Source organism: Garra rufa, chromosome 7 (genome assembly GCF_049309525.1).
Source record: "Garra rufa chromosome 7, GarRuf1.0, whole genome shotgun sequence".
NCBI lineage: Eukaryota > Metazoa > Chordata > Actinopteri > Cypriniformes > Cyprinidae > Garra > Garra rufa.
This window is the reverse complement of record NC_133367.1, coordinates 38,746,918-38,763,853: the sequence shown is the minus strand read 5'-3', so window position 1 is coordinate 38,763,853 and position 16,936 is coordinate 38,746,918. Positions and strand designations below refer to the sequence as shown.

Genomic DNA, 16,936 nt, shown 5'->3' with positions numbered 1-16,936 from the left:
CACTGGTTTGGTCACTTGATAGATGACACATTCACATACACTTGCACGCAGCAGGTGGTTTAAACTTTAACCAAGTAAACATGAACACAAAACACTGTGAACAAATGTACACCTTCGCTACTGAGTTTCACACATCTTATTCTGTTCTTAATTATTTTCATGACTGTCAAACCAAACATTTAAGTAGGAAACAAAATAAGAGTAATAACATCATCTCACAGATGAAAAAACAATATGTACAAAACTCCACTACACACAACTCACAAATTTAAATGTTAAAGAGGTAACACATTTTTTCTTTTTAAGGACCAATTTTCACAATTAACTAGCATGTATATTAGCATACTGGCTGTTTAATATCACTTATAAAGCACATAATAATGTCTTATTCTGCATGATCATATTTTATATCCCTATACCTAAATTTAACAACTACCTTAATAACTAGTATACTAGTGTACTTATTATAATAAGCAGCAAATTAGGAGTCTATTGAGGACATAGACATGGATAATAGTGAGAATTGGGCCTTAAAATAAAGTGTGATCTTTATAGGTATGAAATTAAGGATACTTTAAATAAATAAACAAACAAACAGAGAGCTTATATATGGGTTAATGGTTGATTTTTGAGCAAATAAAATCAAACTAAACTCATGTGTGGTCAAAGCAAACCTGCCTTAACTTCCTCTTGATTGTGGTAAAATCACTCTGTTATTTTGACAGCTCTGAGGTGAAGTTTCATCTCTAAAGTCGTGTGAAAGAAGTGTTTTAGCATCAAAGAAAGTGTTTTAGCATCATGAAGATCATACAGCTTCAGCTCTGTGAGTTTATTGTACTTCACCAATATTTTAATGTGCTTTGTAAATTAATACGTTGATTTGGTGTTTTATGACAATTACTTTCCAAATTCATTTTTATGTGTGTGTGTGTGTGTGTGTGTGTGTGTGTGTGTGTGTGTGTGTGTGTGTGTGTGTGTGTGTGTGTGTGTGTGTGTGTGTCTGTGATTTTGGTCAAAATATTTCTGTAAACTATAATTTTAATGTGAAGGAGGTTAACTGGTTATTACTAAAACTACCAGATCCTCCTGTCCTGATATTACGCTCTTCAACAACCTCAGCTACTTTTCACTACAATAAAACATTTAAACACAAATATTGAGTGCGAAGTACATCGCTTGTTCATTTATAATGTAATTTATAATGTGTTATTACAGTTTATCACATCTCATTTGATTGAACTATGTTTCTTGATTAAATGTCTTACTAAATGTGTTTTTCTTTCTCTCATAGACCTGTTGATGTGGTCTCAAGTCACAGAGAGTCTAACAAACATAGTAGTAACTTTAGGAGCTGATGTGAATATAAGCTGTGATCTTGATATAAAGGAGATTTACTGGTACAAACAGAAACCACCGGATCCTCCAGTGTTGATCTTACGCACTTTTGATAGCACATTTGAGAAAGCAAAATATGAAAACAGCTTCTTCAAACACAAATACTCAGTGAAAACTAACAGTCGTCTGTTCATCAGAAATATCAGCACTGATGAATTAGGAGTTTATTATTGTGGGAAAACTAAAGAACCACAAAAATTAGGCAACGGCATCAAAATCTACGTCAGCAGTGAGTTATTTTCTCATTTCAGATGTGTTTTTAATCCACATTATGGATTTCCATATTGAATATACTTTATACTTTTATGAAGAGCTAGGCCTAATATTTTTGCTGTTTCATTGCACTGTTTTTTTACATTTTAACTGAATGAAGATTGAACTACAAACCTATCACAGACTTTGTCCAAAAGAATATAACAGACTCAGTTCACAGGAATCAGACAGAATCAAGTGATGCTCCACAACAACAGACTCCATGGAGAACTGTGACCACATCTGTCCTGATCAATGTGCTTTTGATCATTGCATTGATAGGTTTGTACTTGTATGTTCAGCTCTCAATGAACTCACTAAAAGAAACTCTAGATCTACATCTAATGTAATCATATCATAATCATATTTGTTTCAACTCTTATGTGAATTCAGTGTTGTTTTCCTCATTGTTTCAGGTATGGTGAGAAGCTACATTGACGTAACTGGAAGATCGAAAAACTCAAATAATCTACAGGTAAGATACATCTTTATTAAATGTTATCCTATTTTTACCAGTCCTCGTGATTTTTGCAGTGAATTCATCCAACTTCAAATAGCATGAACAAGATTCATTATTTGAATGATCTGAAATGTTTAAGATAAGTATGCTGTGTTGTTTGTTAAATACAAATCAAATTTGAGGACTAGACTAATGCTGCACACTCAGCTTCTCATTTATGCAAAGTAAACCCCTTCATCGGCTGAGAACTTTTATTAATGACCGACTGTACATCATGTTTTACACTGTATTTAGCCATATTTTTTCTCTTTCAGTCGGCTGAAATAGATTGTTCCATGTGTCCCAGTAACACCAGGCTGATCCAAGAGCAGAGCATTACTGTCTACAGCCAATGTATGATATAATATACATTATAAGATTTTTATGACAAACTAAAATGTATGTATCAATTCATGTAACTTCATGAAATCTTGGAATTTTCTGCTTGTTCTGCAGTTTTAAGTTTCATTATTTGACATACCGTTGAAAATCAAGAACACAAACCTCAATAAATGTACTAAAGATATTTTTTTTTTTGGCTTGCATACTAACTGTTTTTAATGTTTTTGTACATATTGAAACATCTATCTTCCGCACAGCTCTTGTTTGTGGTTTACACACATGGTTTCATACAAATGAAGTTTTCCACTGGTTTGGTCACTTGATAGATGACGCATGCAGCAGGTGGTTAAAACTTTGACCAAGTCAGCATGAAAACAAAACACTGTGAACAAATGTACACTTGAACTTATTTTGCTACTGAGTTTCACACATCTTATTATGTTTATCTTATTCATTTCCATAAAATCTTTTAAACCAAACAAATATTTCAGTAGGACATAAAACTGTTGTAAGCACACCATCTGACTGCAAAGAACCAAAACTATAAACTACACATTTTACAAATTTAAATGTTACAAAGTTAACAGTTTATATGACCAATTTTCACTATGAACATGCAAATTACAAGCACATTGGCTATATATTAATGCCTTATTCTGCAAGACCATATTTTAGATTCTTTAACCAATTCCCATACCTAAACCTAACAACTACCTTGCCAACTAGTAATAAGCAGCAAATGAGTTAATTGAGGCAAAAGTCATAGTTAATAGTCAGAATTTAATCTTAAATGATAATTGGACTTTATAGTGTGAGAAGGTATGAAATTATTGCTCCTTTTTCATAAAGACAAACAGCATTTGGTCGAATAATACAAATAAAAACATTACTTTCATAACAATTAAGCATATTTCTCCCCAAATTCTCAGTTATGTAGTGTAAATACTTCTTAGTATAATATATTAATTGAAAATGTCCTGAAAAAATATTTTATTGTTAGATCAATTAATTGACATTGTGTCTCTAGTGCACTGTTTAGTCGTCAGTTGTCTTTAGTTTAGGAGAAGTTCACTTTTAAAACATAATTTATTTACGACTGAACAAAGAAAGGCATGAACATCTTGGATGACAAGGGGCTGAGTAAATTATCTATACATTTTTTATCTGGAAGTGAACTTCTTTAATTCTCATTACTTTGTAAAAATATATTAAAATCAAATTGTATTCCAATGAGATGATGAGATGCCACTGCACGTCACTAGAGGGAGTGTGATTTTTTTTTTTTTAAGTATGTGCGCCACAACTTAAAAACGAAAGTAAAAAAAAATAAGCGACACCATTTTGAGGCTATAGTCGTTTAAAAAAACGCCTATTGCATATTTTGTGGTAAGTTCATAACTTCATACATGTATGTAACTTTGTAATCATACATATTTGGGTTTATGATTTTGATTATGTTTCGACAGTTAAACATCAAAATGCCTGAAGTATTGACTAAAGTGCTTAGTTTTTAATAGGTTGTTTATTTTATACAGCATGCATTATGACTAAACACCGTCGTGTATAATTTTCCTTTCTTTTTCTTTTTTTTTTTAGATATGTATACTGTGGCGTCAAGTAGAAGTTTGACATAAATTGTGAGTTTGAATATATTTATCCACAAGGACACATTTTTACAGGCGTGCAGCAAGAAGTATTTAAACAGTAGCCTATTGACTGTGCAGGACACTGTCATCTTGTCTTTACGCATCGTATTAGCACAACACTAACTATCCACTAAAATGATAAAGCGTTTGTAAAATTACATAAATATTTTATTTTTCCATTAATGTCACTTAATATTTTATTCAATCCAGAATTTTATTTTTTTATGTGTTTCCACAGAAAATAAACACTTTAATAAATTAAAGTATAGGAAGACATTGGCTGTAAAATGAGTTCTTCATCTCCTGGATCAAGCTGCGATCAACCCATGGGGAATCATCCCTTTGAATTCACTGATGAAACTTCTGAACCCAGGTAAAACACTATAGTTTATTTTTTATTTTTTTGCATTTGACGGACATCTGTAATTACTGCGCATTTCAGTACCTTGGTGTGCACTTTGATCCCAGACATAACTTCCCTGAACTTTAACATTCAATGTTTCTCTGTTGTCTGAATAAAATAACTTTACAGTAAGGGTCTTTTCACCTTAAAGTGCATATTGCAGGTTAGAGACTCCAGTGAATTGATGTATAGAAAAATAATGTAGGAACCAGATTTTCTTTAAAATATACTTCAAAATACGCTATTAAGGCTTCTAGAGTCGTTTTTGTGAGAGAATTTTACTTCCGCATCTGAAAAACTGGCAAACCGGTAGTGACGTCACGACAGGGAGAGCGGTCAATGTAAACCATAGGAAAACAATGGATCGCAATGACTGTTCGGACGCAGAGAACATTTAAAATGTTTATTTACACTTGTATGACGAACCACACACACAAATATGAGCCTGCTATGTGGCCAAGAGGGCAGGGACATGCCAGGATTAAACAGAACAGCGGTCAGAGGAGACAAATTAAGTTGTGGTGTGAGGAGAACAGGGCAGGTGTCTGTGAGAGATCAGTGTTAGCTGACGATATCTAATCGGGCGAAATCATAGCATTTGTCATCTAGAAGTATTGATTCTACTTACCAGTAACACAAACGAATGATCGTTGATCAAGCGTGTCATACTCATTAATATCCGACGCAAACGTTACGTGATACAGCGGGTTTTTATTACCGCGCGCGCGAGAGAGATAAACACCTTTTTGTTTTATTATATGCTTGTATGGGAAATACCCCCAAACTTGATGTGTTGTCTCTGACTTTGCACCCAGGCTTTGAGGCTTGCTGTCTGAAATCAAAATAGGTTCCACATATAGCTTATATGCATTTTAGGCAGGGGCATAGACATCTCCAGGCCAGCAGACATGAGTAAGTTTATGGTAGAGATCATTTATTACTCTGAGCTAAATACTTGTATGTACAAATAAACAGTAAAATTTAATCTCAATTACAGTTTGACTATATTTAGGTGACAAATACATGTAAAGTAAAACTTTTTGATGCCATTGGTGTAAGACAATTAATACTGACAGCATACAGTCAAGTTGTGCGCGCTGGTATTCATCAGGAAGCCCTTACCTGCATGTGTTGTGTCAGCTATTAGACAGTTTACAGAGGAAGGATTACTTTATAAAGGTTTCAAATGACCCCATTTTGGTGACAAACAATAAAAAATAATCACAATCACAAATTGTCTTACTGTATAACATTTTTTATGAAGTTTACAACATATAATATGCATATATATCAAGCAGATCTGCATTTATGGCCAATTCAATTCAGTTTAATTTATACAGCAATAAATCATAAATATTATTTCATAGTACTGTTAATACCCAACTTAAAACACAACATTTCAACTGTTAATATATATATGTAGATGTACAAAACATATACTACTGAAAGAAAAATATTTTCAGTGTGGGTATCACACTAAGGTGTTATTTTAGAGAAGGTTAATAACAGCTGGCTCCACTGCTTCATATCTTCACACAGCCTCATGTCTTGCAATGTCTCCCAAAGCCCTATAAACACAACACATGACAATAAATTACAAATTAGCTGTGCAAACAATGTGACCAAGCTGTAACTAGACTTGATTATTATAATATTAACAAACTGAGGATAACTGACCAGTAATGCCTTCTCCTATGGTACCGTTTTTACACTGTTCTTAAAATGATATTGCTAATGCTTACAAGCTAGCTACGCTGCTTTACAAAAACTTATACACATCTCGTTGTCTCATTATTTAAATAAATATGTTCACGGATTTGGTAGTTATGAGAAGAAAAACAAACTTACGGTACAGGGGTCCGTTCTTCGTACCTCGCTTACTACATCCAAGATCAAATGACACATCCAAGATCAAATCATCGCGCTAACTATGAGCTCGCTATTCCGGGTTCTCCGAACGCACCTGTTGTTGATGATCAGTATAGCTGGATGAAGTTATTTGAGATCACTGGGTGGCTTAAAAGGGGCTACGTATCGATAGTAGAAACATTGATGGGCAACTCTTTGATTGGTCGGCGAACATGACGAAGGAGCGCGCTCAGTATTTTTCTGCAGCAGAGCAAGAACTCTTGATTGAGGGATTTCAGGAGTTTCAGAGTTTAATTAAAACGCAAGGGAAAACTGCAAAGGCTGGAAAAGCAAGGAGAGAGGGCTGGCAAAAAAGTAGTGAACAAATTAAATGCGTTAATGCTGCCCATGTTACATGTTTTGTCCTTGATATGTTATTTTATTTATATCTTTATTTTTTTATACACTACCGTTCAAATGTTTGGGGTCAGAAAGACTTGTAATAGTCTTTAAAGAAGTCTCTTATACTCATCAAGGCTGCATTTATTTGATTAAAAATACAGAAAAAACAGTAATATTGCAAATTGTTTTTACAATATAAAATAATGTTTAAATAATGTAACATATATATAAGTGTGTGTGTGTGTAGCTGTGGTCATCATTCGTGTGTGAATCGTCGTAATTATTTTCTACACTTTCTTGCAAAATACTTTTCTTTTCCCACGTGAGTCAGTCCGTGTCAGTCGTGCTCTTTAACCAATCAGATGTAACCTCGCCATTTCAACCAATCATAACCTGTCAGGATCGCAGCCTAAATCCTGTTTACATGAGATAAACCTGCTCCCGAGCAGGTTTAAGCTTACGGACCTGTTACTATGACAGCAAGTCCCAGATGAGCTTCGAAGAACCGAACGATCCAAGATCACGCAAAGTCGTCAACAATCAAATCCAGCTAACTAAGTTAGCGAGGTACGAAGAACGGACCCCAGTTCACGTTTTCGTCGAGCTGCATCTCTGACGGCTTCGGACGAACCACAGTCTGACAACGGACCCGATGAAGCTGCTGTGTGCACCGAAGGAACTGCACCGGCTCTGAGCCTCACTTGGTTCTTGCTTCGGCCTCCCATGTTGAACTGCATCATATCGCCGGGATGATAATCCTCCAGTGTAAAGTGAGCGTGTTTTTCGAAGCAGATGCATTAGTATAGGCCCGTCACTTCATCCGCACAAACGCACCCATATACGGAAGATAGCACCGTTCTTTTTATTGTAAGTAAACCCGTGGACACGATGTCCTGACAGGCTGGAGTTTGTGCAGCCTCCATAAACACAATAATTTACCATGACGATGATCAATTGAAATTAAAAATAACTACCGAAAACACACTAACTCACGACTGCTCCTACTGAATGGCAACAGAGCTTGGTGAACGACTCCCTCTCGTGACGTCATATGACGCGGTGTGGGAAAAAAAGTTGTTTTTGAGAGCGGTCAAGGAAACCGTCACTTTGTCTTCTAAATTTGTGCCCTTAGGTCTTGTAAAATATTTTCAAATAGTGCATTAACGGTTCGTATAGTATTTTCATTCACGAATATATGTTTATCTCGAATTTTTTTTAACCTGCAATATGCACTTTAAGCCTAGTTCAGACTGCATGATTTTAGCCCCGATTTTGACTCGCCGACAGGTTTTGAGAAATCGCCGACAAATGCCCGAAATCACAGGCAAATCGGTGCTCGTTCACGTGAGTGATAACCACACAGTGTGAACTATCAAAGACGCGATCTGAGAGAATCGCCGACGTGTCGCCGACACCCGTGAGATATTTGGCATGCTAAATATCTGGACCTGTCGGCGATTCAAAATCATGCCGTGTGAAAGGTGATCTGACTGAAAATCACATCGGCGATTACCTACAGCCAATGAGAGAGAGCAACATCCAGGCCAGCGGGAAGTTGGGGGAGGAGTTACGAGGTAGACCACAATATCAACAAGAATAGCTTCGGCTTCTTTTCTTTTCGCTGCAAATGAGTGCACATGCTATTTGTATGACAAGCTTCTTGCGGGCTACCATTTTTTTTATAATAATACCAGTCTCATGTGAGAACTTGCACGCCTGACCTCGCGTTGTTTCCATGTCACTTCTCGCGTGTGTTTGGTTGACAAAGTTGTCGGCGATTCTTCCTATTGTGAAGTCATGCAGTGTGAAACCCCCTGTCGCCGATCCATTGTGGAGTGTGAACACAGCAGCGACAGAATGCTACCCCAGATAGTCATGCAGTGTGAAAACATCTGTGAAGCGATTGCTTTGAAAATCGTGCAGTCTGAACTCGGCTTTAAGAATGATAAATATTGTAGGGTTACAAAAAAAATAAATAAAATAAATAACTAAATAAATAAATAAAAAAATTTGAACATGACACAACAAAACATTACAGTCTGTAGGGAACACTACAGTATGGTTATATACACATTAATCATGTCGGGTGAATCACGTCTCTGGTAACTAAAGCCCAGAGGTATGCCTTTTAAGGGTTAAGCATCTGTTGTTTTCCGGTTTCTTCTTTGCTTGTGTTTTAGAAATGATATACAGAAAAAGTGTAATAGAACCCCTGCCATATAATAATGAAAGAATACTTTTAGCACAAGTAAAGCTCAAATAAATTAAGTATAGTATGAAGTATAAGTCAAGTATACTTAAATGTAATTTTAATGTAATATTTTTGGGAAAGTACATTAAACACATTTATGAGAAGTAGACTGAAAGTATACTTTCCTATTTTTAGTTTAAGAGAAGTATAATGAATAAACTTCTTTTTCGTAAGGGCTGTCATCATTAACTCACCCTCAAGCTGTTCCAAACTTTCGTTCATATTTAAAACACTAATTATATTTAAAACCCGAGAGATTTCTGTCCCTCCATTAGAATTTCATGTTACCAAAATTTTGAAGATCCAAAAGGGTCATAAAGGCATTATAAAACCAATCCATATGAATTGCATGGTTTATCCAAGTCTTGTGAAGAGATAATATTGCTTTTATGATGAACAGATTTTTTTAGGCTTTTGGAACACTATTTTTTGTTTTGTCAGTATTAGAAATAGGAAGAGAGACAGATCGGAGTCTCCAGAACCCAGTGGTGTGTCTGTGAAGAGTGACAGTTCCATGGAGAATCCTCTTGTATACAGTGATGGACCAGTGATCCCTGACTCTTTGTTAGTATAACTATTTACTTGCTAATGCACTGTAGTGTATCTCATGTTATTAATTATTTAAGAACCTCAATGAAATAACACTAAATACACTTCAAAATATGCAGTTCAAAGGGACACAACTTGGAAAAGCATGCTCTTTTGAAATGCTAAAAAAGTGCAAATTTCATCTGATTGTATGTAAAAAATGTTGTTTTCTTGTATTTTGTCAGTACCACAAACAGGAAGCGTGACAGATCAGAGTCTCCAGTTCCCAGTGGTGTGTCTGTGAAGAGTGCCATTTCCATGGAGAATCCCCTTGAATTTAGTAAAGGACCAGTGATCTTTGACCCACTGTTAGTATAAATATTTACTTGCTAACGTACTGTAGTGTATCTCAGATAAATAATTATTTAAGAATTTCAATGAAACAACACTAAATACACTTCAAAATATGCAGTGCAAATGGGTACAACTTGAAAATGCATGCTCTTTTATTTTTTATCAGATCTGTACCATCCTCTACACCCCACTATCAGACTCACATCAGGCAGGACAACACTGTAGCAGTGCTGCAGAGACACTCAATGGAGCCTGGAGACCTGCAAACAGTCAAAGACCAGCACAAAACCAGCATGAAGAACAAGAATGAGAAACTATATGAGGGAAACAAACTCCATGGGAATCAAACCCTTCTGAAAAAGATCTACACGCAGCTTTACATCATAGAGGGCGAGAGTGAAGGAGTGAATAAAGAACATGAGGTTTTACAGATGGAGAAAACAGCCAGAACAAAACAGTCACAAGACACTCCAATTGACTGCAATGACATCTTTAAAGCCTCATCTGAACCAGGATGTGAGGAGAAAGTCCAAATCAAAACTGTTCTTACTAAAGGCATCGCTGGAATTGGAAAAACTGTCTCTGTGCAGAAGTTCATTCTGGATTGGGCGGAGGGAAAAGCCAATCAGGATGTGGATTTCGTGTTTGTGCTTCCATTTCGAGAGCTGAACTTGATTAAAGATCACCAGTACAGTCTTGACAGACTTCTGCTGGACTTTCATCCTGAACTTCAAGCTCTGGATCCAAAGATTTATGAGGAGTGTAAAGTTGTGTTGATCTTTGATGGTCTGGATGAAAGCAGAATCAAACTAATGTTTTCCGACACACAAAAAGTTTGTGATGTGACTTCATCAGTGGGTGTGTTAATGTCAAACCTCATCAGAGGAGAGCTGCTTCCCTCTGCTCTTATCTGGATCACCTCTAGACCAGCAGCAGCCAATCAGATCCCCTCCAAATACATCAACCGTCTGACAGAAATTCAGGGATTCAATGAGCCTCAGAAGGAGAAATATTTCAAGAAGAGAATAAGTGACCAACATCAAGCCAGCAAAATCATCTCACACATCAAAAAAGCAAGAAGCCTCCACATCATGTGCCACATCCCTGTCTTCTGTTGGATCTCATCCACTGTGATTCAGAAGCTCCTGGAAGAAGACGAAGGTGCAGAAATTCCACAAACTCTGACTGAAATGTATATCCACTTTCTGCTGATTCAGATCAAAATGAGGAACCAAAAGTACGAGGAGAGAGATCCAGAGAAACTCCTGCAGTTCAACAAAGAAGTGATTGTGAAACTTGGTGAGGTGGCTTTCAAACAGCTGATGAAGGGCAATGTGATGTTTTATCAGGAGGACCTGATTGAGAGCGGCTTAGACATCACTGACACAGTGTACTCTGGGATTTGCACTCAGATCTTTAAGGAGGAATCTGTCATTCTTCAAAAGAAAATCTACAGTTTTATTCATCTGAGTGTTCAGGAGTTTCTCGCTGCTTTCCATGTGTTCTACTACCATGTGAATAGAACTGTGGAGGAACTGAAGGATTTTGCTTCTGTACAAAATTTGCTTAAAGGTGCTGTAGATAAAGCTCTTGAGAGTGAAAATGGCCACCTTGATCTGTTCCTGCGGTTCCTGCTGGGCATCCCACTGGAGTCCAATCAGAGACTCTTACAGGATCTACTGACACACACAGAGAACAGCTCAGAGAGCATCACGAGAACCATACAGTACATTAAAGAGAAGATCAAAGACGGGCATGGACTTTCCACTGAAAGATCCATAAATCTGTTCCTCTGTCTGCTGGAAGTAAAAGATCAGACTCTGTCCAAAGAGATTCAGGAGTTTGTGAAATCAGACAAACACTCAGAGAAGAAACTCTCTCCTGCTCACTGCTCAACAATTGCCTATATTCTTCAAATGTCAGAGGAGGTGCTGGATGAGCTGGACCTTAAAAAATACAACACATCAGATGAGGGTAGAAGGAGACTGATACCAGCTGTGAGCAACTGCAGTAAAGCTCTGTAAGTAAATTTGTTTATATTTGCATACATTATATTGCCAAAAGTATTGGGACACCCCCTTCTACTGAACAGGTTTGACTAATTTAGTAATTTTAATTTCAGTCAGTGTGAAAGAACTTGACAGGTCTGCAGAAAGCAAAGTCCACATATCTGCTAAACACCTCTGGTGTGATACGGACCGTGAGCCAAAAACTCATCACCAAACACCAATGACTTGTACATACACTATATTGACAAAAATATTGGGGCCCCCCTTCTTTAGAACAGAAAAAAAGGCACTTCCAAAACTATGACAACAAAGATGGAAACAATTCATGTATTTGTAAATTGTATTTCCATCTTTGTTGCAACCATTTTGGAAGTGTCAAAAATGACTGTATCCATAGTTACAAGTCATTGGTGTTTGGTGATGAGTTTTGGCTCAAAGTCTGCATTTAAAGTCTCTGCAGAGGTGCTCAGCTGGGATTAGGACTTTGTTTTCTACAGACCAGTCAAGTTCTTCCACAATCAATCATTTCTTTTTGAACCTTGCCTTATACACAGAGGCATGGTCATGTTAGAATAGTTATGATATAATAGTCATGTCAAAGCTGTTGCTTTCAAATTAGAAAAACATAACCCCCTAAAATATCATTATATGCTTAAACATTAGGATTTGTACCCACATTATTATAAAAAGACTATTTTTTTTTGCTCACTTTATGTATATATCCCATTCACAAATGACTAAAAGTTTTGTTTTTCTTTCTGTTGAATTGCCAAAATTGTGATGACTGACAGTGATAGCTGTAGCAACAGATAAGACAAATCATGGACATTTCAAATTAAATCTCTGTATGTCTTTCATTGTACATGTAGATTAATAGACTAATTTAAAAAACAACAACATTTGAATGGTATATGCAAAATTTGTATTACTTATTACTGTAGCATTATTAATAATAATAATTGTATTTTATTTTCAATTACTTAAATTATTTAAATAGTTATATAGAGTGAGGAGTTTATGCTGTGGGACTAAAATGGGTTTGGAAAATTTCATTTCACTCATATTGCACTGACTACTTAAATTTTGCTGTTGTGACCAATTGTGTGAAGTTACAATTGAATCAGGATTTATAGAGAGATAAATTTAATATAAGTGCATTTTAGAAATATGATTGCCTAATGACAAGCATATCCCCACATCCCTAACTGTAGAGACACTGTATGAGAATACAGTAACCTTTACTGACTATTTTTAGCTTTCAAAAATTGATTAAAATTTTGTTTTACTCTCTTTCAGTCTTGCTGGCTGTAATCTTATTGCTGAGCATTGTGAAATTGTATCATCAGCTTTACAATACTCAAATTGTAGAGAGCTGGATCTAAGTAACAATGACCTGCATGATTCAGGAGTAAAGCTGCTCTCTGATGAACTGAAGAGTCCAAACTGTCAGCTGGAGATACTGAGGTGTGTAAGAACATCAGTGATTTATAAAAACTGAAAAGATACTTGATGTTTATAATAGTTCTAATGAATAAATGGTAATCAGTTCAATAATGTTTTATCTTATTGTTTTTTCTTTCAAAATTTCACATTTCCACCTCATTTATGATTTATACTTTTGCAGGTTGTCTGGCTGTATGGTAACAGAGAAAGGCTGTGAATATTTGTCTTCAGCTCTGAGTTCAAACCCCTCACACCTGAGAGAGCTGGATCTGAGCTACAATCACCCAGGACAATCAGGGGTCCAGCTGCTCAAAGACAAACTAAAGGATCCAAACTATAAACTGAATAAACTCAAGTATGTGATACAATTATGACTCATAAATATGTCTCTATTTGGGATGGGAGTCACCTAATGCCGAGTTCAGACTGCACGATTTTCAAAGCAATCGCGTCACATATCTTTTCACACTGCATGACTATCTTGGGTAGCATTCCGTCACTGCTGTGTTCACACAGCACGATTGATTGGCGACAGGGGGTTTCACACTGCATGACTTTACAATAGGAAGAATCGCCGACAACTTTGTCCCGGTCCGCAAACTACGTCTCACAACCAAACACACGCGAGAAGTGACATGGAAACAACGCAAGATCAGGCATGCAAGTTCTCATAATTTAGACCTTTTTTGAACATTACAGTGAGACATTTGCAATAGTGAAAGCAAAAGGAGGCAATCTGTAAACACTACAATTGCCCATGTTTCATTCATGTTTGGGTGGGTGTTAATAAGCGTTAAAACACAAAAAATTACTTTCCAAAAAATGTTGTACTTCTTGACTTTCCCCCCACCTTGTTACACTTACGGTTAAAATGAACAGCCTACAAAAATTGCTTATGAATCTCTTGTTGTATTACATTTGTTGTTATACTATATAAGACAGGGCTATCCAATTTGCTTCATTTGAGGGCCGGATTATCAAATAAAAAAATTAACTAATATAACCAACAGTAACCTCAATAAAAAGATTAACATTAATGCTGCTAATTAATTAAGAAATTAATGGGAAAAAAAACAATCTGTAATTAATAACAATTAATTGCATGTAATATAACATTTATATTGACATCATTTCACAGTGAACCTCTAAATTAATTCAGAAACAACATAAGGATAGTACATTTGAATTAATTAGTGTTTAATTAGGGTTGAATCTAAACTGTACAGGGCTGTGCTGCCCTACAAAGCAAAAAGGCAATAACTACGCCGAGTGCAGAACTGAGAAAAATGACTTTAAAGTTATCCTGTCATCCAGCCTGTTATCCAATGTTAAAACCGTCCCGTGAGGATGCCGCGAAATCACACACATTTGAGATAAGATATTTTGTCACATAACAAAGGATGCCTTGAATATCATGAAAATGATAATAACTAATTTTTGACCAAAAATGCAGTTACTGCCTTTTTGCTTTGTAGGGCAGTGTGGCTCTCTAGAAACTGAGTGTGACACCCCTGATATAGATTAATTGTCACGGTACATGTTGGAGCGAAGACAGAGAGTGCACAACAAAGATGATAATCTTAATTCTTTGAATAAATCCACAAGGAATGATGAAGGAAACCACACATTTAGGGTAACAACATACAATAACTGGCAACTAAATTTCTGACAAAGTGGGGCTTAAGTACATGGGTAAATGAGAAAAACACAGGTGATGGTGGTTAACTAATAATGACTAAACGAGACCAGGAACATAACCAAAAATGGGCACACAGGAACTAAATCTGAACAGAATACAGGAGAACAGCAAACTAAAATAATTAATCTTTATTAAAGCTACAAAAAATCATCAGCGAAGACCAGTGAGTGATTTATTTTTCCACAAATGGTGGTACTGCTGTAAATGTATTTTTACACAATAGTAAAACCATTTAATTGGACATTATTAATCAGTTCACTGAAAATTGTTTGTGTATGCTTGTGTCTCTATTAGTGTGGACCATGGAGGAGATTTCAGGATTACTCCAGGACTGCAAAAATGTAAGCCTTCAGATACACAGACACACATGTGCACCTATTTATTGATGTCATAGATGTTCTGATCTGTTTTTCTGTGTTCAGATGCCTGTGATCTCACACTGGATCCAAACACGGCACATGCTCAACTCACGCTCTCTAAAGAAAACAAAACAACATCATGTGTGAAAGACCAGCAGCCTCATCCTGATCATCCAGAGAGATTTAAGAGTCTTGAACAGGTTCTGTGTAAAGAGAGTCTGACTGGACGCTGTTACTGGGAGGCTGATTGGAGTGGATGGGGTCATGTAGCAGTGACATATAAGGGAATCAACCGGAAGGGTGGGATTGACTGTCGGTTTGGACTCAATGAAAAGTCGTGGTGTCTGTACTTTTCTGATACGATTTATACTGCTTGGCACAATAATGTGAGCACAAACATTCCTTCCTCTTCATCCCCATCTAATAGAGTAGGAGTCTATCTGGACTGGTCGGCCGGCATTCTGTCCTTCTACAGCATTTCTAATGCACACACAATCACACACATATACACATTCAACACCACATTCACTGAACCCCTCTATGCTGGATTTAGATTGTATCCTGATTCTTCAGTGTCTCTGTGCCAGATTTAAAGGCTACCTATTATACAAAATTCACTTTTACATGCACTGTTAAAAAAAACCTAATTTTACAGAAAATAACTGTAACTTTTTTACAGTAGTTTTCTGTTATTTCAAGTTACATTCAAAACTTAGTAAGATTACTAACAATATCTGTAAACTAACAACTTGACTGTTATTTTAGGTCCTTTTTCATTAAAGACAAATGACAGTATTTTTTCTTTTTTTATACAGAAAAAATGCTGTATTATTTTTACAGCATTTTTTGTGTTATTTTAAATTATGTTAAAAACTTTGTAAAATTACAAACAATATCTGTAAATTAACAACTTAATTGTTATTTTAAGTATTAGTCCATTAAAGACAACCCAGCAGGCACACAACGTCATAAGACGTTAATATTAGGTTAGATTTAGGTCGTGACGTCAGGTAACCAAAATCCAACGTCTAGCCAGCGTCTAAGGACAACGTTATTTTGACGTCCAATATCGACGTCAAATGACGTTGATATTTGGTTGATTTTAAGTTGTGTTGGAAAGTGACCAAAATCCAACGTCGAGCCAACATCTTAAGCCAACGTCATATTGACGTCAAATACTGACATTTATTCGTCAGGTATGGCAACCAAAATCCAACGTCTGATAGACGTCATAGTGGTAACGTCCACACAACGTCAAACTCTAACATCATTAGACGTTGATATTTGGTTGTTTTTTGGTTGTGTTGGAAAGTGACCAAAATCCAACGTCGAGCCAACATCTTAAGCCAACGTCATATTGACGTCAAATACTGACATTTATTCGTCAGGTATGGCAACCAAAATCCAACGTCTGATAGACGTCATAGTGGTAACGTCCACACAACGTCAAACTCTAACATCATTAGACGTTGATATTTGGTTGATTTTAAGTTGTGTTGGAAAGTG

The 16,936-nt window shown here is 36.2% G+C and overlaps 1 protein-coding gene across 1 annotated transcript; it reads left to right on the top strand.

Annotated features, from left to right (window-relative positions):
* Positions 1-8,866: 8,866 nt before the first annotated feature.
* Positions 8,867-16,023, top strand: LOC141338156 (NLR family CARD domain-containing protein 3-like). Its single transcript, XM_073843714.1, has 8 exons — positions 8,867-8,889; positions 9,480-9,602; positions 9,812-9,934; positions 10,087-11,940; positions 13,226-13,393; positions 13,554-13,727; positions 15,366-15,412; positions 15,494-16,023. The coding sequence occupies exons 1-8, from the start codon at positions 8,867-8,869 to the stop codon at positions 16,021-16,023; spliced, it is 3,042 nt and encodes a 1,013-aa protein (XP_073699815.1).
* Positions 16,024-16,936: the final 913 nt, after the last annotated feature.